Source organism: Lampris incognitus, chromosome 2 (assembly GCF_029633865.1).
Source record: "Lampris incognitus isolate fLamInc1 chromosome 2, fLamInc1.hap2, whole genome shotgun sequence".
NCBI lineage: Eukaryota > Metazoa > Chordata > Actinopteri > Lampriformes > Lampridae > Lampris > Lampris incognitus.
Window position 1 is genome coordinate 111045851 of NC_079212.1, and position 24553 is coordinate 111070403.

At 43.2% G+C, this 24553-nt stretch overlaps 1 protein-coding gene across 7 annotated transcripts in view; it reads left to right on the forward strand.

Annotated features, from left to right (window-relative positions):
- Positions 1-24553, forward strand: part of eif4g3a (eukaryotic translation initiation factor 4 gamma, 3a) — a 130054-nt gene that overhangs the window by 48045 nt on the left and 57456 nt on the right. For all 7 annotated transcript variants that reach the window (XM_056273128.1, XM_056273129.1, XM_056273130.1 and 4 more), the window contains exons 11-15: positions 307-1086; positions 3477-3565; positions 12048-12333; positions 12554-12678; positions 13816-13935. In XM_056273128.1, the coding sequence (XP_056129103.1) occupies positions 307-1086; positions 3477-3565; positions 12048-12333; positions 12554-12678; positions 13816-13935 (1400 nt within the window). The remainder of the gene's footprint in view (positions 1-306; positions 1087-3476; positions 3566-12047; positions 12334-12553; positions 12679-13815; positions 13936-24553) is intronic.

The window sequence follows — 24553 nt, forward strand, 5'->3', positions numbered from 1 at the left end:
ACATGCCGTAATATGTCGTGTGGATAAGAGGCCCGGTGCGTAATAACAGTCTGTATGGGGAAAACTCTCGGTGAGAGGGTTAATGACAGTTGAGTACAGTGGGGGGAGCTATGGGAAAAAACAGTACTGTGGGGTGCCACCGTAGGTGGAAACGGAGGTTCCGGGAGGGAACTGGGATGTAAACAGTCAGTCACGTAGAGAAGACTTTACGATGTGCTGTGTGTTGACCGCTAGCTTTCGGCTACCCAGCCTGTTCGGGTGGGTATATGTATATCTTATGTATATCTTTATGCTTCTTCCTTGTAGGTGATATGCCAAAATTGGAGCTGTCTGTCCAGAAGTCTTCTTCACCTGGGCTAGTACAGCCAGAACTTTCACAGGGGAGACGGGAGAGCAGTGCTACTGTAACTCACCCCTCCACCTCAGTTGAACCAGAGCTTCCCCCTTCTGCCCAAGTGGCAGCCCCCATTGCTGCTCCACACCCTGTGGCTAGCACTAGTGAAAAGCCCTCAGCTGTGGAGCCTGCTGCTTCCACTGTTCCTTCCTCCTCCCCATTAGTCGAGGAGCCCAAACCACCTCTGGTACCTCCTCAGACTCAGACAGCCAAGACAGAAAAGGTTCTTGAAGCTTCACATACACTGACTGCTTCACCAGCTTCAGCTCCAAAGGCCATGAATGGTCTTGCAGACACCAAGGCTGAGCAAGACACCCCACCCCAGCAGCCCTCCCCTCTGCCTCCAGCCACACCCCAGCCCCAGGCTTCTGCCCCGGCTTCTAGAGAGACACCCTCTGAGACTTTGCCCTCTGACACAAGGCCAGAGGTACCCATCGCTGCTGCCCTTGCCCCTGTGGTCCCTCTAGCTGTGGTGCCTGTCACCCTGACCTCAAACCCTGCCATGGCTATGCCAGCACCTCCCCCTGGCCTACCGCCTCTAGTGCAGGCCACAGCAGAGGCTGGCGAGCCCAGCAAGCCCTTAAACACTAAAGACCTCCCGTCCAAAGCAGTGACAGAGGCGCATGTTGGCATGACTGACAACAAAATGGAATCCCAGCAGCAAGCACTCACCAGGAAGAATCCTACTACAGGTATCTGAGTTTATTGTATGACTTCATGTCAAAGATCACCATATATACCAGTGTTACTGTTCAACAACTGTAAAACTTCAAATAGCAGCCCGTGTTTTGTTTGCTTCAGCAACTTAAATATCTTGTTAATACATACACTGATGAGCAAAAACATTATGACCACCTGCCTAATATGCTGTTGGTCCTCCATGTGCCGCCAAAAGAGCTCCAACCTGCTGAGGCATGGACTCTACAAGATCCCTAAAGGTTTCCTTTGGTATCTGGCACCAAAACATAAGCAGCAGATCCTTCCAGTCTTGTAAGTTCAGAGGTGGATCCACCGTGGATCGGACTTGTCTGTCCAGCACATCCCATAGATGCTCAATCGGATTGAGAATTTCCAGGCCAGGGCCAACATCTTGAATCACTTCATCATGTTCCACAAACCATTCCCGAACAATGTGTGGAGTATGGCAGGGCGCATTATCCTGTTGAAAGACGCCACTGCCATCAGGAATTACAGTTGCCATGAAGGGGTGTATCTGGTCTGCAACGATGTTTACGTGGGTGGCATGTGTCAAATTGATGTCCACATGAATGGACGGATCCAGGATTTCCCAGCAGAACATTACCCAGAGCAGGGATGGGCAACATGATCCAGAAAGGGCCAGTGTGGGTACAGGTCTGTTCCAACCAAGCAGTTACACACCTGATTTTATTAGTCAACCAATAGTCTTGTTCCAACCAAGCAGTTACACACCTGATTCTATTAGTCAACCAGTAGTCTTGTTCTAACCAAGCAGTTACATGCGTGATTCTATTAGTCAACCAACAGTCTTTGCTGAGGACCTTGATTCGTAGACTCAGGTGTGTAACTGCTTGATTGGAACAAAGACCTGCACCCACACTGGCCCTTTCTGGATCACATTACCTATCCCTGACCCAGAGCATCACACTCCCTCCGCTGGCTTGTCGTCTTCCCACAGTGCATCCTGGTGCCATTACTTCCCCAGGCATACAGCACACACATGCACGGCCATCCATGTGATCTAAAAGAAAATGGGACCTGTTGGACCAGGCAACCTACTTCCACTGCTCCAAGGTCCAGTTCTGACGCTTGCATGTCCATTGTAGGTGCTTTCAACAATGGACAGGGGTCATCATGGGCACTATGACCGGACTGTGGCTACGCAGCCCCATATGCAGTAGGGTGCGATGCACTGTGTGTTGTGACACATTCCTCCTGTAAACCTCATTAAAATTTTCTGAGACTTGTGCCACAGTAGACCTTCTATTGGTTCAGACCAGATGGGATAGTCTTAATTGCCCTTGTGCATCGATGAGCCTTGGACGCCCAACACCTTCACCGGTTTGTGGTTTGTTCTTCCTCGGACCACTGTCAGTAGGTACTCACCATTGCGGACCGGGAGCACCCCACAAGCCTTGCTGTTTTAGAGATGCTCTGACCCAATTTTCTGGCCACAATTTGGCCCTTGTCAAAGTCGCTCAGGTCTTTCTTTACTCCTGCCCATTCCTCCTGCATCCAACACGTTGACGACAAGAACCGATTGTTCACTTATAATCTACCCAGACCTTAACATGTGCCCTTAATTGGAGATGATCAAGGTTATTCGGTTCACCTGTGAATGGTCATAATGTTTTGGTTCATCAATGTGTGATTAATTTTGTTTGGGTTCTAGTTTTTCCTTATTGGAGTGATGTGCTTATTTACAATATATATATATAATTTTTTTATTTGCATTTTTTTATCGTAATAACAGTGTGGCTATTACTTGAGATCAGGCATTTATAAGCTGTTTTATGGAGTTGTACATAGTTAAATCAAATTACCCTTTTTGTGAGCTTGGCTGTTATTAGGAATGGTTTAATGGCTTTCACTGGAAATCAGCTCTCAAGGAAAAAGTGTTCTGACATACCATGTTTCCAGGTGGGTGCCATGTGAAAATTAATTTCTGATCTCAGCCATGTGCTTTAATCATTAGGCCTGTATTTGCAAGTTATTAATGTTTGTTTTATTGTCTAAGGGGTATCAGACATGACACCCAGACACTTAGAATAATGTCAGACAAGCAGCCAGTGACAAGAAAAATAATGTTGTTTTCAATTTCAGGAACTTTCCTGTGACTAACTGAACATTCTATGGCTCATTGTTTTATTATTTTGGAAAAAACCCAGCCACTAAGTTGATCAAAATCGTCAAAACGAATGCTTAAAATAATTATGCCAGTACTGTTTGACCTCAGTCTGTTTTCTGTAGACTCACAGATGGAGCTTGTGATTAAGCTGGAGACGGGTTTTTTTCCGTTTTCATTGCTGGTGGTTTTCACACCCAGATTGTCCTTGTGTCGAGTGGTTGCAGCTGACTCCATTTCATTTTTATTTCCCCGCAGTAAGTCAGACTGCTTCTACTGTACCAAAGACGTGGAAGAAACCAAATGATGGGAGCTCTGTCGGAGATGCGCTTCTCAAGGAGAGTGAGGTAAGGAGGGAGAGGTCCCTACTCCTACTGCTTGTGTGAAGAGATGTAAGTAGAGCCCATTGTAAATCGTGTAAACTATATCAAATGTCCGGATAAAATCAACAAAAAATGCCTTTTTGTTAATAACACCATGTGATGTCAATAGAAGCTTTGAGAAATAAAATGTCACATTTTTCAGATGGTGGGTTTCTTGCATTTGAATGAGACCCTTTTTATTTATTTATTTATTTCTAGTTTTTCCCCTTATCCCACCCGATTAACCCAATGGCATATGGCCGGAACTCTTGTCGAATAACTCCCCTGGCTCACGTTTCCACAGGAAGGAGATAGTCGTAACACTAGCTTCCTTCAAACTCGTGTCGGCTGCTCTCGCTATTTTACATGCTGAAACCTTGCACAGATTGCATTACCTTCAGGCTGCGAAGGAGACGTAGGGAGAATGTTTTTGGCTGCAGGCGCCCAGATGGGCCAGAGGGGTCGCTGGAGAATGACCACTACACTACACTGATCTACACCCACTATCCCTCGGGTAAGGGTGTCCTAATGAATGCCTTACCCTGTGGACACTCTGGCCATAACCGGTTACGGCGAGTCTGGGATACGAACCTCCCAGCCTCATGACGAGCAGATTGCAAGAACGGTGGTTTATTCCACTCGGCCATCAGAGTGGCCGAATGAGACCCTTTGACAGAAAACCATCTCAAAAGAGAGGGAGCAGGAAGGGAAAGCCACCATGTGGGCTCTAGTTCAAATGGGGATGAAGATGTTTCCACATGTGTGTGTGGTGGTGGGCGTGCACACATAAATGTCTTTGGGGTGTTGTTGTTATCCAGCGTAATCCATCATGCTCATGGCTCATCCATGCTTCTGTGTGCAGAAAGGGCTCTGTCCTCACTACACATGTTCCTCGCCTGCTCCCTCTGCCTTTTTTTCTCCTCTGCCCCTTCTCCTTACCTCTTCTCCATCTTCTTTACCTCCACCGTCCCTCTATTTATCCATTATGTGTACCAGTAATACCCTGTTTCATATTCCCATCGTCATGTATACTCAAAACAGGGGAACTGCTGTGTTGAACCACATTCTTCAGCTTTTAGTTGTTAAGCAGGTCTGCTGGAGCACTAGGTAGGTGCTTTGACCAAGAGTATCTCAAATTGGAAGTCGAGGGAGGAAAGGTATTTATTTTCCCCATCATGTTATGTCAGGGCAGTCCAGGGAATTGAACAAGCAACAATCAGGTCACAAACATGCTAACCCAACAAATTTCCCATTTTGGTGTCTGTCCCCTGCACTTACTTTTTTGTTTCAACTCTTCCTTAATGTTTTCACCTCCTCCATCTCGCCCTCTTTTGGTCCATTTTCGCTGTCTCTCACCCTCTCTGGACCAGAATGCAGAGAGGATGAGCTGCTGTTATCTGACATTTTTGGAGATGTTCATGATTAAAGCTGTGTTAACCAACATTTCTGACATTAATAGGGAATCAAATGACTCCCCTACTATATGAAAGGATCGCTAGTACTGCTGATTGCACTGACAATCAACACCCCAATCTACAGTTATCCTTAACTTTTGGCTCATTGTTCGGTATGGTCGGTAAAGCGCACCTCCCTCTCTGGTTAAGCCCCTCCTCTAACTCAACACACACACACACACACACACACACACACACACACAAACCCAAGGATAAGCCACACACAGCTCATAAGTTGAGAACACAGTCTGTGCTGAAGCTCACAGAAAGAAGAGGAAGCATGCTCAATAACATGAAATTAGCAGGTTCTTAGGCTAACATGTTGGGGAAACAGCTGCGTTTTACACATGCAAAAGAAACAGAGCAATATCTGTGTCACTTGTGAGTCCTCTGTGAGCTATATCCAGTTAAAAAAAAAAAAGGATTGTAAACACATAATTTGTTACACTTCGGCCACCGTAGAGACAGAAAGAGTATGGGAGGGCTTTCGAAACTAAACTTTTTTTGGAAAGGTTGAAACTGATGGAAAGTTTGAAATCTAACAAAAAAGGTTTTGCAAGATTGAAATTAAGTTTTGAAGGTTTGCATATTGTTTTTATAGGCTGAGTTTTTTTTTCAAATATCTGCAAGAATTATTTTGTGTTAGTTTTCCTTCTTCACAACTACAGCACTCTTTTTACAGTGTTTCTCCAACACATTTTCATCAGTTTCAAATTTGTCACTGTTCTCCCGGTGTATTAGTTTGTTTTCCAGGTTTGAAACCTTGTAAATGGTGATTTGAAACCTGGTGCACATATGTCAGGGATAAAGGTTTTGAAACATTGAAACTTGAGTTTAGAAGGGGCGACTCTTTATTTTGAAACTTTTGTGGATGTTCATTTGGACTCATATTGCAGACTGTTCTTTCAGAGCTGAGTCTACAACACTTTTCAGAGATCTGCCCAGCTTGCAATTCATGGGATTTCTGGCAACGTTGTCTCTCAGTTTTGGTCTGACTCTTTGAAATGCACCGCTCGAAACTCTGAAACAGATGGTCGGGGGGGGCATTTGCTCTTAACTTATAGATGTTTGTAGTCACATGATTACAATGACACATGAAATTCAGATGGAGGGCAGGAAGTGATTTTCCACATAGGAAGCACTATCACAAACTTTCAAAATGCCTGGTTTACGGTTGCTCCTGTCAATCAAACCGAGAAACCATGAGGAGCTTTTTTATCGAATACCAAAAGTTGTTGTTCATAAGGGGGGAAAATCCAAGAAATTGAACGAAAAACACCAGAAAAAAATGGCTTGCGAATCTTCGTCTGCAATCAGGAGGCGCGCAGTCAGATAATGCTCATGTGTGCAGTGACCACTTCGTCAAAGGTAACGTAACTTATGTGCTTATGTTTATGTAGCTAACTGTTTCCTTACTTTGTAACAAAGTTATTGTTTTCTCTTTGCTTTGTTGGAGTCTTTACCCCTGTAACTGAACAATACATAGTAACGATAACTAATGCTAGCTAGCTACATAGTGTGTTGCAGGGTGCAACCTTATTGCTACAACCGTTTAATTATGGTTTTGTTGTTCTCTTTGGGCTGCCCTAGTGCTTTAGACAACTTTGACTCTGTAGACTGGGCTCCAACAGTTAACCTCGTTTATCAGAAAGGTAAGCCCATGTCAGAGGCGTCACATCTACAAGAGGAGAGGATGAAGTCCAGAGACAGTCAACAAAAACACCCAGTAGGTGCAGAGGCCTTGCTGGATGTCCACGAGTCAGCTGAGAACTCAGAGCTAGAGGACATCATTGAGATTGTTACCAGATCAACAAGGTAGGTGTAGCGAGTATCTTAAATTATAGTTAGATAAGGCAGATGTGATTTTGACAACAAATAATGTATGTAAACCTTGAATTAGGCTTACATAATGTAGATAAGTAAATTCTCAATGAAATCACCTGGTTGAATAAAGCTATAAAAATAAGAATCTGCAAATAAATTGGACCAGATAACTTGAACCTTTGTAAGAGTGTTGACGAGACGATAACTAGACAACAACAATTCACATCATTGATAATTTGGGGAGTAATTTGAATTACTAATCCCTCTCCCTACTACCATATGTTGTATGCAGGATGCCTTACAGACCTAACCATGGATGACATTGAGAGGATGGCGGATGCTCTGAAGCAAACCACAACAGAGCTGTGTGATCTTGGGACTAAAAAACAGTTTAGCCAAGAGTCTTTTCAGAAGACTGAAGACTAGACAAAGTTTTACATTGGGCTCCCAAATGTCTTAGTTTTAATGCAGGTTTGTCAACTCTATGAGCCTTATACCATTTGTGGCTATTTGTCTGTGCTTTCTAAATTTAGGTAACTTTAAGTTTGCTGATGTTGAGACTAAATCTTTGAAAGATTTGGCTTTCAAGTTCAACTTCCTTCACTCTGGTGTTTCTATAGTTTGGCACAAGTTAATTGGCATTTTAATTGCGTGACCAGCACAAGGTGGACTTCAAGCTACATTGCCAATGGCATTCAGGCAAGCATTTGGTTGTAGAGTTGCTGTAATCATAGACTATTTGTAAGTATTTATTGAAAGATCTAATTATTTTTCTTATATCTATATATGTGTATATGTATATATGTATGTGTGTGTGTGTGTGTGTGTGGAGGACAAGGTAGTTGTTTTTATTTACTGCCTCGATGGCAGCCAAGTCTTTAAATTAAAGTTGAAAAATCACCTCCAACATATCTTATTTTCTGTTTATACCTTTCTCTCGTATTATCTAAACTAGCACAGTATGGGCTTTTCTCCATCGTCTATTTTGCTATTCACTTCCTGCCCTCCATCTGAATTTCACGCGCCATTGGAATCACATGACTGCAAACAACAAATAGGTTAAGAGCAAACGCCCTGCCGCCAGGATCCTGGCTTTTTTTCTTTTCTTTCTTTCTTTTTTTTTCCAGACCGTCTGTTTCAGAGTTTCAAGCTGCATCGTTCAGCGTTTCAGACCAGAGCTGCAAGACAACACTGCCAGAAATCACGTGACTCGCAAGCTCACAACTGTGTGGACAGATCTCTGAAAAGTGGTTGTTGTAAACTCAGCTGTGAAAAATGTCTTTATGCGTGCTCAATAATCCAGGTAAGGAAATCAGCAAAAATTGAAGGACCACCCTTAACACTGACCAAGTGTGTCTGCTCCTGAAGCTGTGTCTTCAGTCGACATACTTGACATACAGGGGGCAGTACTATAAGCAGAAGCATGGGTGTGCTATGGGCAGCTTGTATATGGAGGAAGTGGGAAAAGAGGTATCCCTGTGTCGGAAAAGTTGAGACACATAGTTTCCAAACACCACGTCTTGGTTGCTTTCAGACCCCAAAACATGCTGCGCCAGAAGTTGGTCCACCCCAAGGATCGGGTCCCCCAGCACAAACAGAGCAATATAGTGTATGCTGTTAAGTGCCAGGAGGATTGCCATAACATGTACATTGGGGAAAACTAAACAGACACTAACCAAGAGGATGGCACAACACAGGAGAGCTAACGTGTCGGGCCAGGACTCAGTGGTCTACATCCATCTACAGGCTAGTGGCCACTCTTTCAAGGATGAGGATGTGCACATCCTTGATAGGGAGAGGAACACTGATTTGAATGGGGAGTCAAAGAGGCCATCTGTGTTAAAAGGGAACGACCATCCCTGAACCGGGGGGGGGCTAAGAGTACATCTGTCGCCATCTTACAATGCTGTGATTGCAACCATTCCCCAATCCTCTGTGAATAGTACAAATTGCCATCGTTACTCTAGTTGATGATCACGGCAATTTGCATATGAAACCAATCGTTTTCGGTCATTGTTTATAAGGGTGGGGATACCTGTGGTCAGTTGAGACTGAAGAGGTCACTTAGATGAGTGATGAAACGTTTCTCTCAATAAACTGGTCCAGATGAACTGATTCAACTTTCTGTGAACAGTCAGCAATACGAGAGGAAATGTGCATCTGCAAAAGTTTCAAAATAAAGAGTCGCCCTTTCTAAACTCAAGTTTCAACGTTTCAAAACTTTTATCCCCAACATATGTGCACTGGTTTTCAGATCACTATTTACAAGGTTTAAAACCAGGAAAACAAACTAATACAATGGGAGAACAGTGACAGATTTGAAACTCTGAAAATGTTTTGTAGAAACACTGAAAAGAGTGCTGTGGGGCATCCGGTTAGCGGAGCGGTTTATCCATAGTTTTCAGTCATGTAAAACTACAAGTTTTGGGCACTTGCGATCCATATACAGCACTTGCCGCAGTACTTCAGTCTCTAAAAACAGCGAAGTCCCTGCCAGAGCTCCAATTTGGCAATGTTTACATACACTCACTGGCCACTTTATTAGGTACACCTTGCTAGTACTGGGTTGGACCCCCTTTTGCCTTCAGAACTGCCTTAATCCTTCGTGGCATAGATTCAACAAGGTACTGGAAACATTCCTCAGAGAGTTTGGTCCATATTGACATGATAACATCACTCAGTTGCTGCAGATTTGTTGGCTGCACATCCATGATGTGAATCTCCCGGTCCACCACATCCCAAAGGTGCTCTATTGGATTGAGATCTGGTGACTGTGGAGGCCATTTGAGTACAGTGAACTCATTGTCATGTTCAAGAAACCAGTCTGAGATGATTCGAGCTTTATGACATGGCGCGTTATCCTGCTGGAAGTAGCCATCAGAAGATGGGAACACTGTGGTCATAAAGGGATGGACATGGTCAGCAACAATACTCAGGTAGGCTGTGGCGTTGACACGATGCTCAATTGGTACTAAGGGGCCCAAAGTGTGCCAAGAAAATATCCCCCACACCATTACACCACCAGCCTGAACCGTTGATACAAGGCAGGATGGATCCATGCTTTCATGTTGTTGACGCCAAATTCTGACCCTACCATCCGAATGTCGCAGCAGAAATCGAGACTCATCAGACCAGGCAACGTTTTTCCAATTTCTATTGTCCAATTTTGGTGAGCCTGTGCAAATTGTAGCCTCAGTTTCCTGTTCTTAGCTGACAGGAGTGGCACCTGGTGTGGTCTTCTACTGCTGTAGCCCATCTGCCTCAAGGTTCGACGTGTTGTGCGTTCAGAGATGCTCTTCTGTGTACCTCGGTTGTAATGAGTGGTTAGTTGAGTTACTGTTGCCTTTCTATCAGCTCGAACCAGTCTGGCCATTCTCCTCTGACCTCTGGCATCAACAAGGCATTTTCGCCCACAGAACTGCTGCTCACTGGATATTTTCTCTTTTTCGGACCATTCTCTGTAAACCCTAGAGATGGTTGTGCGTGAAAATCCCAGTAGATCAGCAGTTTCTGAAATACTCAGACCAGCCCGTCTGGCACCAACAACCATGCCACGTTCAAAGTCACTTAAATCACCTTTCTTCCCCATTCTGATGCTCGGTTTGAACTGCAGTAGATCGTCTTGACCATGTCTACATGCCTAAATGCATTGAGTTGCTGCCATGTGATTGGCTGATTAGAAATTTGCGTTAACGAGCAGTTGGACAGGTGTGCCTAATAAAGTGGCCGGTGAGTGTATATCTTGTGGAGAATCCCTCTCCTACACTGCCGCTAGGATGAACGCTTACAAAAGTACAGACAGTTACATGTATTTTCGTTCTGGATGGGTCAGTAATGCTGCCGTTTGGGAAGTGTTTTGCCTGCCAGGTGGGCGTTCCAATATGAATGTGTAGTCACATAAAAACTATGGATTCCGTTGCCTACCAACATGGGGATTGCCAGTTCAAATCCCCATGTTACCTCCGGTTTTGTTGGGCGTTCCTACAGACACAATTGGCTGTGTCTGCAGATGGGAAGCTGGATGTAGGTATGTGTCCTGGTCACTGCACTAGCACCTCCTCTGGTCGGTCGGGGCGTGGGAACGGGGGGGAATGCTGCGTGATCCTTCCACGCGCTACGTCCCCCTGGCAGAACTCCTCATTGTCAGTTGAAAAGAAGTGGCTGGCAACTCTACATATATCAGAGGAGGCATGTGGTAGTCTGCAGCCGTCCCCGGAACAGCAGAGGGGGTGGCGCAGCGACCAGGACAGCTTGGAAGAGTGGGGTAATTGGCCGGATACAACTGGGGGGGGGGTTAAAGAGTCCTATTTAAATCCATGATTGGACTAAAAACATTTTAAAGCTACATCAAGCAGTTTCTGAACGTTAGAAGGCCAGCGTTAATGCAACAGCAATTGTAAAATGCACACTCACAGCTAAGTCACTCCCCACACCTCCCTTCTATGGGATAAATATCGTGAAAAAAAACTTAGGTCGAAACTCAGTGTTTGAAAACTTGAAATCTAATAAAAACAAAACATTCTGCAAGATTGAAACTAAATTTTAAAAGCTTGCATGTTTTGATAATCTGAAAAAATTTTTCAAATCTCTGCAAACATTTTCTATTTGGGTTTTCCTTCTTTACAACTGCAGCAATTTTTTTTTTTGGCAACCCCCCCCCTTTCTCCCCAATTGTATCCGGCCAATTACCCCATTCTTCCGAGCCGTCCCGGTCGCTGCTCCACCCCCTCTGCCAATCCGGGGAGGACTGCAGACTACCATATGTCTCCTCCGATACATGTGGAGTCACCAGCCTCTTCTTTTCACCTGACAGTGAGGAGTTTCGCCAGGGGGACATAGCATGTGGGAAGATCACGCTATTCCCCCCAGTTCCCCGCCCCCCCTGAACAGGCGCCTTGACTGACCAGAGGAGGCGCTAGTGCAGCGACCAAGACACATACCCACATTCAGCTTTTCACCCGCAGACACAGCCAATTGTGTCAGTAGGATGCCCAACCAAGCCAGAGGTTACACGGGGATTCGATCCGGTGATCCTCGTGTTAGTAGGCAATGGAATAGACCTCCATGCTACCTGGTTGCCCTTTTATTCTTTATTTAATTTGGAATCTCATTGTTTGTTTGTAATTGTACTAAATCTGATGCATGTACACGTGTTTGTGAAAGACAAATCTGAATCTTTAACTTTACAGGAGGATCCCAGGCCAATAGAGCCTGCTGTCGTAGACCAGACCCAATCGGCTCCTCTGACCAGCAGTCCTACACCCCTACCGTTATCCTCCCCCTTAGCCCCTGTACCAGCTCAGGCCTCTGGCCCAGAGGCTGAGGAGAAGCCTACTGCTCCTGAGGAGAACGGTGAGGCCGAACTGGAGCCCATGAGAAATGGAGCTGGCCACACCTCAGAGACAGAGAGCAGTGACAGTGGAGCCACCCCTGTTGACAAGGAGAACTCCACAGGGGCATCCCAAGACATGGAAGGTTAGGAGGAGCAGGAGCAGAGCCTCCAGACTGCCTTGTTTTAACTGCTGGGTGAATTGATCAATGAAATGGCCTGGTTATATTCAGTCTGGATTGGTTTCAGCCCCCACGTTCCATCCTTGTTTTTTAACTGATTTAAATTCTATCCATTAACCCTGTTCCTTGGCGAATTTCCCTTTCTCCCTACTGTTTCTTTCTCATACCTCACTTGCTGGTCCAGACCTCACTGAGTCCAATGGAAAGCGACAGTATGACAGGGACTTCCTGCTGGGTTTCCAGTTCATGCCTGCCTGCATACAAAAGCCAGAGGGGCTCCCACCTATCAGCGATGTGGTGCTGGACAAGGTGAGTGATTCCTGCCACCAAGGTCTAACTGGAGCTATAACAGATAGTCCTGATTGCTACAAAATACTCTTGCCCAAAAGCCAAAAGGGTAAAACTATATGCCCAACCATCCATCACTAGCCAAAAGCAGAAAGATATTTGGACTGCCTCAACAGGTATCCACCTATTATCTCTAGTTTCTGGTTTTTGCCTTGACAGTGTTTCAGTCAATATTAGGTTCTGTAAATGGAAATGCCTCAACGTAAGATGTGATAAATCTAGGTTTCATTTTGAATAAGGCCTTTCTATGAAATAGGGGGCTTCTTTATTTGCTCAGAGCAAATATAAGCTGGTTTCTTGACTTTACCCTACTTAGCTCCGCTAGATTGTGTTCACAGGGCCACAGATGTACTGTAGAAAGTTTTGCTCATTCCTCCAATCCACATGTAGTTATGGATGCAGCATATATAGCCAGAAGAGGACTGTTTTGATTAAAATTGTAATGCTATCATGTCACAATTGGCAGTGTTGATGGTATAAGCTCCACCTCCACCCCTTACACCCCACCTCCCCGAAAAGGAGAACCAGATTGGTGAATGGTTGATGTGCATTCCCTGAGAGTCTCCTTTTCTCTGTGGGAGTAGAGAGGATGTCAAAGATAGCAGATAGACAGAGAGCTGGATTTGTTCTTCTTTCCCCTCTGCTCTTTCTCTGTCTCTATCTCCGGCTCTCTTTCTCTCTCTCTCCGTCTCTCCCTATCGGTGCCTCTGTTTTTTTGTTTTTTTGCAGCTGCAGCTGACTGCAAATCTTCTACATATGGTTCAGACGTGTGTCCCTGCCCTGCTCATGATAATCACTGTAGCATCATTTGTCATTAGTACAGTCAAAATGCATGGAAGTGCAAAACCGAAATATATTTGCAATTTAGTGTCAGTCTCCTTTGATTGAACCAGTGGGTTAGAAATGCTTCCATATGCACCCAAAACACACTGTTTGTAAGTATGGGATTAAGCCTTCTCCTTTTGCCCTCCTGTCAGGCTTGTTTGAGGACTACTGCTCCCCCTGCCTTTCATCTCACTGCATGTGCGTTCTTGAGTGTGTGTGCATTCAGCACGTGTTAAATATGTTGTTTTTTTTCCTGTTAAACGTGTTATGCAGATCAACCAAAACAAGCTGCCATCTCGAGCTGTGGATTCCAGGGTAATATCCAGAGGCCCTGATTTTACACCTGCCTTTGCCGATTTTGGTAGACAGATAACTGGGGGACGAGGCACTTCAGTGAGTCTCACTCTCACACACACACACACACACACACACACACACACATACTTGCTGATATAATAATCAATGTACTTGGAATCTCCACCTCTCTCTCTCTCTCTCTCTCTCTCTCTCTCTCTCTCTCTCTCTCTCTCTCTCTCTCCTCCCTCAACCCTCTCTACTCAATATATTTCCTCATGTGTAATGGAGAACTTGCAGCGCTTGGGTTTTAGGGGGGTGGATGACTCAGACAATCATTTGTTGCCCTCATTTGTCCTAGGGAACTCTTTATAATTGAAACAGTGCCCAAACATAATAGTTCTCCAATAATTAATCAAATTGTGTAGGTGGTCCATGATCAGAGGCAGCTAGATGTAATTGCCCTCAGCTGGTCCCGCAAATGCAGAGTTCGGACTATAAGACATTTTTGACTCGTGTGGTGGTTCCTATGACAGATTCCTGTAAACACCATCATCTTAAATCTTTGCCTGTCTTGGTCCTGAGGCAACTCAGCCCACACTGTGCACTTTGGTTGCGACATACATACTCATGCCGTCTCCTCCAATAAAGATTCCCATTACCTGGAGCATCAAGTTTGCCTGGGATTGTAAACAGCCTATGTAAATCAAAAAAGAAATATCCAAACCAAATCAACCCTTTTTTTATTAGATTTTTTTTTTTCTGTATGAGATGTGAGATTGCATTTGTCAAAGTCTCTGAGCACTTCTTTGAAGCTGTCACTCTGGAAGACGATTGGCAAAACATTCTTATGTGTGAGATTTCCCGCCAGGGCATGATGGCTTGTCCCAGACACCATCAGTTGACCTTCACCATGTCACACTTTGATACAAATTGATGTTTACAATGTTCATAATCTTGCTTAATGCTCCACATTTGTCTGCAACGGCAGATCGCATCAACGTACTTTTGTGCAGCCTAAGCTCTGCGCAAGTGGGTGTTTGTCAGTGTTTGACAGCTGATCCAAGTCTCTGGTGGTAATAGAGTTAACACCGGCAAGAGCTTGCCAATCATCAAAGAATTTTTTTATCTCTAAAAGTAATCACAGGTTTAGAACTGGCATAAGCAATCTATCTGATTAGTGGATGTAGTGCGCTGTCTTAAAGTTTATGTTTTTACCCAATTGAACTTTTAAAATGTTTGTCGGTTTGCCTTGATTTGCCTTTGATCCTTTTTTTTTTTTTTTTTTTTTTTTTGCTTTTTGCTTTTTCTCCAGAGCTCTAGGAACATCTATATTATAAATGGTCACTGATAGCTGTGTTGGTCATTTCAGTTCTACCAGCTTCTCATGCAGAGAGTGACCAGATGGATTGTTATGAGATTTACAACCTGCTTTTTTACTGTTATCAGAATTTTGTGCCAACTTTGGGCGAGCGTTTTCACATGAATGATAATAGTGTAAGACTTTCCTTTTTGTTCCTTTTTATGTAAGGTTTTCCATTGTTTTGGGTCAGACATGTTAAACCACAACTTTGACTACACACCACAGTACTGCTTCAACAGGGATTCTGTGGGACGTAAAAAAAAAGTCTTGTTAATATTTTCAATTTGATTATCGAGAATCAAAGCTTTAAAATTCCTCGAACATTTTCTTTTAATGTTTGAGTTCAGCTTTAGATGTCTGAAATTGTTTAGATATCTTGGTGCAGTCCTCTTCTGTGAGAATTCAACCAGTAAAAGAGATATTTTCTCTAATAGGACAGCAGTTTTTATTTTTATTTTCACATTCCTTGTCATGCAAAACTTAATATTTAATTTCAGTTAACATTGAGTGAGTTCACAGATGCACTGGTTGGGGAAGAATACGTCCATGTGTCATACCTCAAACCTGTGCTCCATCTTTTGAATAACACTGTTCTAACTCTAGCTCAAGATGACGAAAACCTGACAAAGAACATGAAGAGGGTCATCCTCCAGTATTTAAATGAGAAATACTCTGACCCTGCAACAGATGACCTGTTAGGGGTAGGCAATCTTATCCAGAAAGGGCCGGTGTGGGTGCAGGCTTTTGTTCCAACCAAGCAGTTACACACTTGATCTCACTAATCAACCAGTAGAGTCTTTGCTGAGGAACTTGATTAGGAGACACAAGTGTGTAACTGCTTGGTTGGAACAAAGACCTGCACCCACACTGGCCATTCTGAATAAGACTGCCCACCCCTGTGCTAGACACTGCCTCCCTTCTAGATCCACATTTCAAAGCAACATACATAGTGGATGACAGGAAAGAATACATCAAAATCAAAGTTGCACCAGAGTTTCAGTCACTGCTAGAAAGGCAGGCAACATCCACAGGGGAGTCTCCACAACAGAGAAGAGAAGCTGCAGAAAGAGGAGCTGCAGAAGAAGTTGCAAAGGTGATGGCACCAAAGAAAGCAAAGCGAAGTCTGTAGCTTTTTTAAAAAAGACATACTATGTTTAACAACCTGGCCCGGTTGCCCTCTCCAACAGAGATGTAATTGAAGTTGAGCTCAAGAGCTACCTGTAGGCACTTGAGGATAATGGTAGACAGATCCACCGGAGAGGCTGCACCAAGCAAATTTCCCAAGAGTGGCAAGCTTGGCCAGGAAGCATCTTTGTATTCCTGCCACTAGCGCCCCTTCAGAGAGGGCATTCAGCGCTGGTGGCAACATTGTGACCTACCACAGATCTCTCTGAAGCCAGAAACAGTTGACAGACTTGTTCTCCTGGCTAATAACCTGTAGTAGATGCTATAAGCAATGAATCTGGCTAAGTAAACTGGCATAAACAGGAATGATGACAGTATTTGTTTTTGCACTGAGAGTTACACTTGCACTTTTGTACTTTAAGTATAAGCATTAACGTCAAGTAAATACATACACTGGGATGCTGCAAGGAGTTTTTTTTTCTTCTTTTTTTTTCTTCTTTTTTTTTTTTTTTTTTTGGAGCATGCAGGCCTATTCCTGCAATACTGTAACTGCAGAGCAGCTATTTATTTCGTAATTTTGTATTATGAATGTGGCATCGGTATGTTGATTGGGGGGAAAAGTTCCTGTCCTGCTGTACTTCAATTTACTTTTTAACTTGATTATATCCTGCTAGATTTTATTGTATTTAAGGTTACACGCAATGAGGCTGAGTAAAAATGCACTCTGAGATGCTGCAAAGAGAAGTTATTTTGGACTATGCTGAAGCAAGCATGCCAATTTCTGCTATACTGTAATTGAAGAGTTACTTACTTTGAACTAATTTTGCTTTTGTATATATATACACTACCGTTCAAAAGTTTGGGATCACCCAAACAATTTTGTGTTTTCCATGAAAACTCACACTTATTCACCACCATATGTTGTGAAATGAATAGAAAATAGAGTCAAGACATTGACAAGGTTAGAAATAATGATTTGTATTTGAAATAAGATTTTTTTTACATCAAACTTTGCTTTCGTCAAAGAATCCTCCATTTGCAGCAATTACAGCATTGCAGACCTTTGGCATTCTAGCTGTTAATTTGTTGAGGTAATCTGGAGAAATTGCACCCCACGCTTCCAGAAGCAGCTCCCACAAGTTGGATTGGTTGGATGGGCACTTCTTGCGTACCAGACGGTCAAGCTGCTCCCACAACAGCTCAATGGGGTTCAGATCTCGTGACTGCGCTGGCCACTCCATTACCGATAGAATACCAGCTGCCTGCTTCTGCTCTAAATAGTTCTTGCACAATTTGGAGGTGTGTTTAGGGTCATTGTCCTGTTGTAGGATGAAATTGGCTCCAATCAAGCGCTGTCCACTGGGTATGGCATGGCGTTGCAAAATGGAGTGATAGCCTTCCTTATTCAGAATCCCTTTTACCCTGTACAAATCTCCCACCTTACCAGCACCAAAGCAACCCCAGACCATCACATTACCTCCACCATGCTTAACAGATGGCGTCAGGCATTCTTCCAGCATCTTTTCATTTGTTCTGCGTCTCACAAACGTTCTTCTTTGTGATCCAAACACCTCAAACTTGGATTCATCCGTCCACAAAACTTTTTTCCAGTCTTCCTCTGTCCAATGTCTGTGTTCTTTTGCCCATCTTAATCTTTTTCTTTTATTGGTCAGTCTCAGATATGGCTTTTACTTTGCCACTCTGCCCTGAAGCCCAGAATCCCGCAGCCGCCTCTTCACTGTAGATGTTGACACTGGTGTTTTGCGGGTACTATTTAATGAAGATGCCAGTTGGGGACCTGTGAGGCGTCTGTTTCTCAAACTAGAGACTCTAATGTACTTATCTTCTTGCTCAGTTGTGCAATGCGGCCTCCCACTTCTTTTTCTACTCTGGTTAGAGCCTGTTTGTGCTGTCCTCTGAAGGGAGTAGTACACACCGGTGTAGGAAATCTTCAATTTCTTAGCAATTTCTCACATGGAATAGCCTTCATTTCTAAGAAAAAGAATAGACTGTCGAGTTTCAGATGAAAGTTCTCTTTTTCTGGCCATTTTGAGCGTTTAATTGACCCCACAAATGTGATGCTCCAGAAACTCAATCTGCTCAAAGGAAGGTCAGTTTTGTAGCTTCTGTACCGAGCTAAACTGTTTTCAGATGTGTGAACATGATTGCACAAGGGTTTTCTAATCATCAATTAGCCTTCTGAGCCAATGAGCAAACACATTGTACCATTAGAACACTGGAGTGATAGTTGCTTGAAATGGGCCTCTATACACCTATGTAGATATTGCACCAAAAACCAGACATTTGCAGCTAGAATAGTCATTTACCACATTAGCAATGTATAGAGTGTATTTCTTTAAAGTTATCTTCATTGAAAAGTACAGTGCTTTTCCTTCAAAAATATGGACATTTCAATGTGATCCCAAACTTTTGAACGGTAGTGTATATATATATATATATATATATATATATACACTCACCAGCCACTTTATTAGGCACACCCGTCCAACTGCTCGTTAACGCAAATTTCTAATCAGCCAATCACATGGCAGCAACTCAATGCATTTAGGCATGTAGACATGGTCAAGACGATCTGCTGCAGTTCAAACCGAGCATCAGAATGGGGAAGAAAGGTTATTTAAGTGACTTTGAACGTGGCATGGTTGTTGGTGCCAGACGGGCTGGTCTGAGTACTTCAGAAACTGCTGATCTACTGGGATTTTCATGCACAACCATCTCTAGGGTTTACAGAGAATGGTCCGAAAAAGAGAAAATATCCAGTGAGCGGCAGTTCTGTGGGCGAAAATGCCTTGTTGATGCCAGAGGTCAGAGGAGAATGGCCAGACTGGTTCGAGCTGATAGAAAGGCAACAGTAACTCAAATAACCACTCATTACAACTGAGGTATACAGAAGAGCATCTCTGAACACACAACACGTCGAACCTTGAGGCAGATGGGCTACAGCAGCAGAAGACCACACCAGGTGCCACTCCTGTCAGCTAAGAACAGGAAACTGAGGCTACAATTCGCACAGGCTCACCAAAATTGGACAATAGAAGATTGGAAAAACGTTGCCTAGTCTGATGAGTCTCGATTTCTGCTGCGACATTCGGATGGTAGGGTCAGAATTTGGCGTCAACAACATGAAAGCATGGATCCATCCTGCCTTGTATCAACGGTTCAGGCTGGTGGTGTAATGGTGTGGGGGATATTTTCTTGGCACACTTTGGGCCCCTTAGTACCAATTGAGCATCGTGTCAACGCCACAGCCTACCTGAGTATTGTTGCTGACCATGTCCATCCCTTTATGACCACAGTGTTCCCATCTTCTGATGGCTACTTCCAGCAGGATAACGCGCCATGTCATAAAGCTCGAATCATCTCAGACTGGTTTCTTGAACATGACAATGAGTTCACTGTACTCAAATGGCCTCCACAGTCACCAGATCTCAATCCAATAGAGCACCTTTGGGATGTGGTGGACCGGGAGATTCGCATCATGGATGTGCAGCCGACAAATCTGCCGCAACTGCGTGATGCTATCATGTCAATATGGACCAAACTCTCTGAGGAATGTTTCCAGTACCTTGTTGAATCTATGCCACGAAGGATTAAGGCAGTTCTGAAGGCAAGAGGGGGTCCAACCCGGTACTAGCAAGGTGTACCTTATAAAGTGGCCAGTGAGTGTATATATATATATACACTACCGTTCAAAAGTTTGGGATCACATTGAAATGTCCATATTTTTGAAGGAAAAGCACTGTACTTTTCAATGAAGATAACTTTAAACTAGTCTTAACTTTAAAGAAATACACTCTATACATTGCTAATGTGGTAAATGACTATTCTAGCTGCAAATGTCTGGTTTTTGGTGCAATATCTACATAGGTGTATAGAGGCCCATTTCAAGCAACTATCACTCCAGTGTTCTAATGGTACAATGTGTTTGCTCATTGGCTCAGAAGGCTAATTGATGATTAGAAAACCCTTGTGCAATCATGTTCACACATCTGAAAACAGTTTAGCTCGTTACAGAAGCTACAAAACTGACCTTCCTTTGAGCAGATTGAGTTTCTGGAGCATCACATTTGTGGGGTCAATTAAACGCTCAAAATGGCCAGAAAAAGAGAACTTTCATCTGAAACTCGACAGTCTATTCTTGTTCTTAGAAATGAAGGCTATTCCATGCGAGAAATTGCTAAGAAATTGAAGATTTCCTACACCGGTGTGTACTACTCCCTTCAGAGGACAGCACAAACAGGCTCTAACCAGAGTAGAAAAAGAAGTGGGAGGCCGCGTTGCACAACTGAGCAAGAAGATAAGTACATTAGAGTCTCTAGTTTGAGAAACAGACGCCTCACAGGTCCCCAACTGGCATCTTCATTAAATAGTACCCGCAAAACACCAGTGTCAACATCTACAGTGAAGAGGCGGCTGCGGGATTCTGGGCTTCAGGGCAGAGTGGCAAAGAAAAAGCCATATCTGAGACTGACCAATAAAAGAAAAAGATTAAGATGGGCAAAAGAACACAGACATTGGACAGAGGAAGACTGGAAAAAAGTGTTGTGGACGGATGAATCCAAGTTTGAGGTGTTTGGATCACAAAGAAGAACGTTTGTGAGACGCAGAACAAATGAAAAGATGCTGGAAGAATGCCTGACGCCATCTGTTGAGCATGGTGGAGGTAATGTGATGGTCTGGGGCTGCTTTGGTGCTGGTAAGGTGGGAGATTTGTACAGGGTAAAAGGGATTCTGAATAAGGAAGGCTATCACTCCATTTTGCAACGCCATGCCATACCCAGTGGACAGCGCTTGATTGGAGCCAATTTCATCCTACAACAGGACAATGACCCTAAACAAACCTCCAAATTGTGCAAGAACTATTTAGAGCAGAAGCAGGCAGCTGGTATTCTATCGGTAATGGAGTGGCCAGCGCAGTCACCAGATCTGAACCCCATTGAGCTGTTGTGGGAGCAGCTTGACCGTATGGTACGCAAGAAGTGCCCATCCAACCAATCCAACTTGTGGGAGCTGCTTCTGGAAGCGTGGGGTGCAATTTCTCCAGATTACCTCAACAAATTAACAGCTAGAATGCCAAAGGTCTGCAATGCTGTAATTGCTGCAAATGGAGGATTCTTTGACGAAAGCAAAGTTTGATGTAAAAAAAATCTTATTTCAAATACAAATCATTATTTCTAACCTTGTCAATGTCTTGACTCTATTTTCTATTCATTTCACAACATATGGTGGTGAATAAGTGTGACTTTTCATGGAAAACACAAAATTGTTTGGGTGATCCCAAACTTTTGAATGGTAGTGTATATATAATTTTCAGTTTTTCAGTTTTATATTCAAGACACTTGCAAGTAAGATAAAACAAAATAAAGCAAAAAATTAACAGACAAAAAACAAAACCAACAAAAAGGAAGAAAAAAAAAAGCTGCCCGACATATATTAGGTATATAATATGACTTGGTTCACAGCAGTTTTCAAGCAATTACACAGGTATTACAAGACGACAGATAAAAGGTAAAGAGTACCAGGTTGCATCACTACAGACTGAAATAAAAAAAAAAACCTTTTTCTTTGAGATAGTCAATGAATGGACCCCATATGCTCAAGAACCTATTGGGTGCTTTAGATTTATGGAAGCATATTCTTTCCATCTGTATGATTATGATCATTTCATTGAGCCATTTCTGAAAGCGGGGGGTGTAGATGATTTCCAATCTGTTACGTTCATTTTTTTGGCAGCTACCATGCCAACCATCAATTCCAGATGTTCCTCTGGTGTATAGCCTGAAGCATTCTCTGAGAGTGCCAGTTCTGGCTAAGGAGGAATGTCCCTTTGTTAGACTCTGGAGAACCACTGGAATATTTCACACCAAAATTTGTGTAAATGAGGACAGAGCCAGAAAAGATGCACGAGAGAACCTTCTGCAACTTTGCATCTATCACACAGTGGAGAAACGGATGGATAAATTTTGTGTACTTTGGTCTTTGAATAGTGGAGTCTGTGGATGACTTTGAATTGGATCAGTTTACGTCTGAAATTAATCGAGCAGGTTTGGATTCTAGTCAAACCTTCATTCCGGATATCGTGAGACACTTCAAGATTCAGCTCAGTGGACCAGGCTTCCTTCAGATGGTTAGTAGATACAGAGGTGGTAAACAGACACACAAAGCGAGATATCAGATGTTTGGAGTCCGGAGGAAGCTGCAGGAGGTCATAAAATGGGCAACTCTCTGGCCTGTTTTTAACATTTAGAATTCTGTCTTTGACATAATGCCTTATTTGGAGATGATAAAAGACATTGGGGTTAGGGATGTTAAATTTTGTTTTCAACTGATTAACTGACGCAAACTTTTTATCTATATATAAATCTCCAAGGGTCGCAAGACCCGTCCCTCCAGACAGCAAATGCCCCATCCGTCTGAGATGGCAAAAAGGAATGGTTATTACATATAGGAGTGTATATTGAGACATTAGGCAGTTTGTTAACACTTCTGGTCTGATTCGGAATCCTAAGAGTTTGTTAAAATAAAAGTATTACCAATCAATTTATCAGGGGATTATGTCTTGGAAAAAAGTAGTGTAAAAAGGGAAGTTTTTTACTGATGTAGTTTCAATGCTTAACTACAGGGGGGAGTTGTCTCCTTTCAGAGATGTCTTATCTGGGAATCTCATTGCCAGTAAATTAAAGCCCTTGCATTGGCTGCCCAATAATCGTTCCTAAATACAGGAAGGTCTAAGTCTCTCTCATTTATTGGCTTTGTAGATGTGCTTTTGCTATGCAATGAGCTTTATCTCTCCAAACAAATAGAAAGACAATGGAGTCCAGTTTCTTAAAAAATTATCACGTCAGGAATTTTGGCAGATTCCGAAATAAATACAAAAATCTAGGGAGAGACACCATCTTAATTGCATTGATACGCCCCACCGTAGCCAATGGCAGAATGCTCCACTTCTCTATGTTCATTTTAAGTAGACAATGGCAGAATGCTCCGCTTCTCTATGTTCAGTTTAAGCTTTGTGAGCATATCGGCATAATTCAGTTTAAATAAGAGTTTGTGATTTCGTGGCATTATCAGCCCTAGGTACTATGTCACGTGATCATACTTTAGTTTAAATGGTAGAGCATTAAGGAAATCTGAGTCCATACCCTCCGATAGTGGCATGAACTCACTCTTACCCCAATTAATTGTATAACCAGAGTTTGCCAAATGATTTAACAAAATCTAACAAGGGAGGAACATAGGCTTCTGGGTCGGTGGGATATATCAGTGTATCGTCAGCATAAAGGCTCACACAGCTTTCCAGGTTTCCTATCTTAATACCTCTGATACTGGAATGATTCCTAATTCATATTGCAAGGGGCTCAAGGGCTATGTCGAAAAGTAAGGGAGATAGAGGATCCCCCTGTCTGACCCCACGTTGTAAGTCAAAAGGCCCAGAGCTGTCACCACTGGTGAGGGTAGAGGATGATGGGCAGAGATACAGCATTTTGACCCATGCAATAAAGGAATCCCCAAACCCAAATCTTTTAAGTGTTTCGAACATATAGGGCCACTCTATCTGATCAAATGCCTTTTCGGCATCGAGGGACAAGATGGCCGCCCCAGAGTCTCTGACCTGGTTGGTATATAAATGGTTCAGAAGCCTACGTACATTGCAAAATGAGAATCTATCTGGGATAAACCCTGTTTGGTCATGGTGTATAATTGATGAAATATGCCTCCCTAATCTGTTAGCTAGTATTTTTGTAACCAACTTTTGATCACAGTTGAGGACAGCGATGGGTCTAACTTCCGGGTTCCGTTTCCTCCTTACTTTTTTTTTTTAATACATATATTTGCCTCATATAGGGACTTAGGCAATCTGTTATTTTCAGTGGAGTCACTAATCATCCTGAGTAAAAGTGGGGCAAGTGTCTAATGAGATGCCTTGTAAAATTCACATCCAAACTCATCTGGACCTGGCGCTTTACAGGAGGGAAACATTTTAATTGCCTCTATTAATTCGCTCTTCAAAAAACTTGAATCTAATTCTACCCTAGCTGATTCATCCAGTTTTGGGAAATTGAGAGTCGAAGAAGCTGGCAAAGTCTGCACTAGAGGCCTGAGGCTTAGCGGTGTATAATTCTGAATAGAATTCTTTAAATCGGTTGTTTATTTCTCTATGGTTAATTAACAGATCACCTGTTTTGGATTTAATTTTGTGAATTGCAC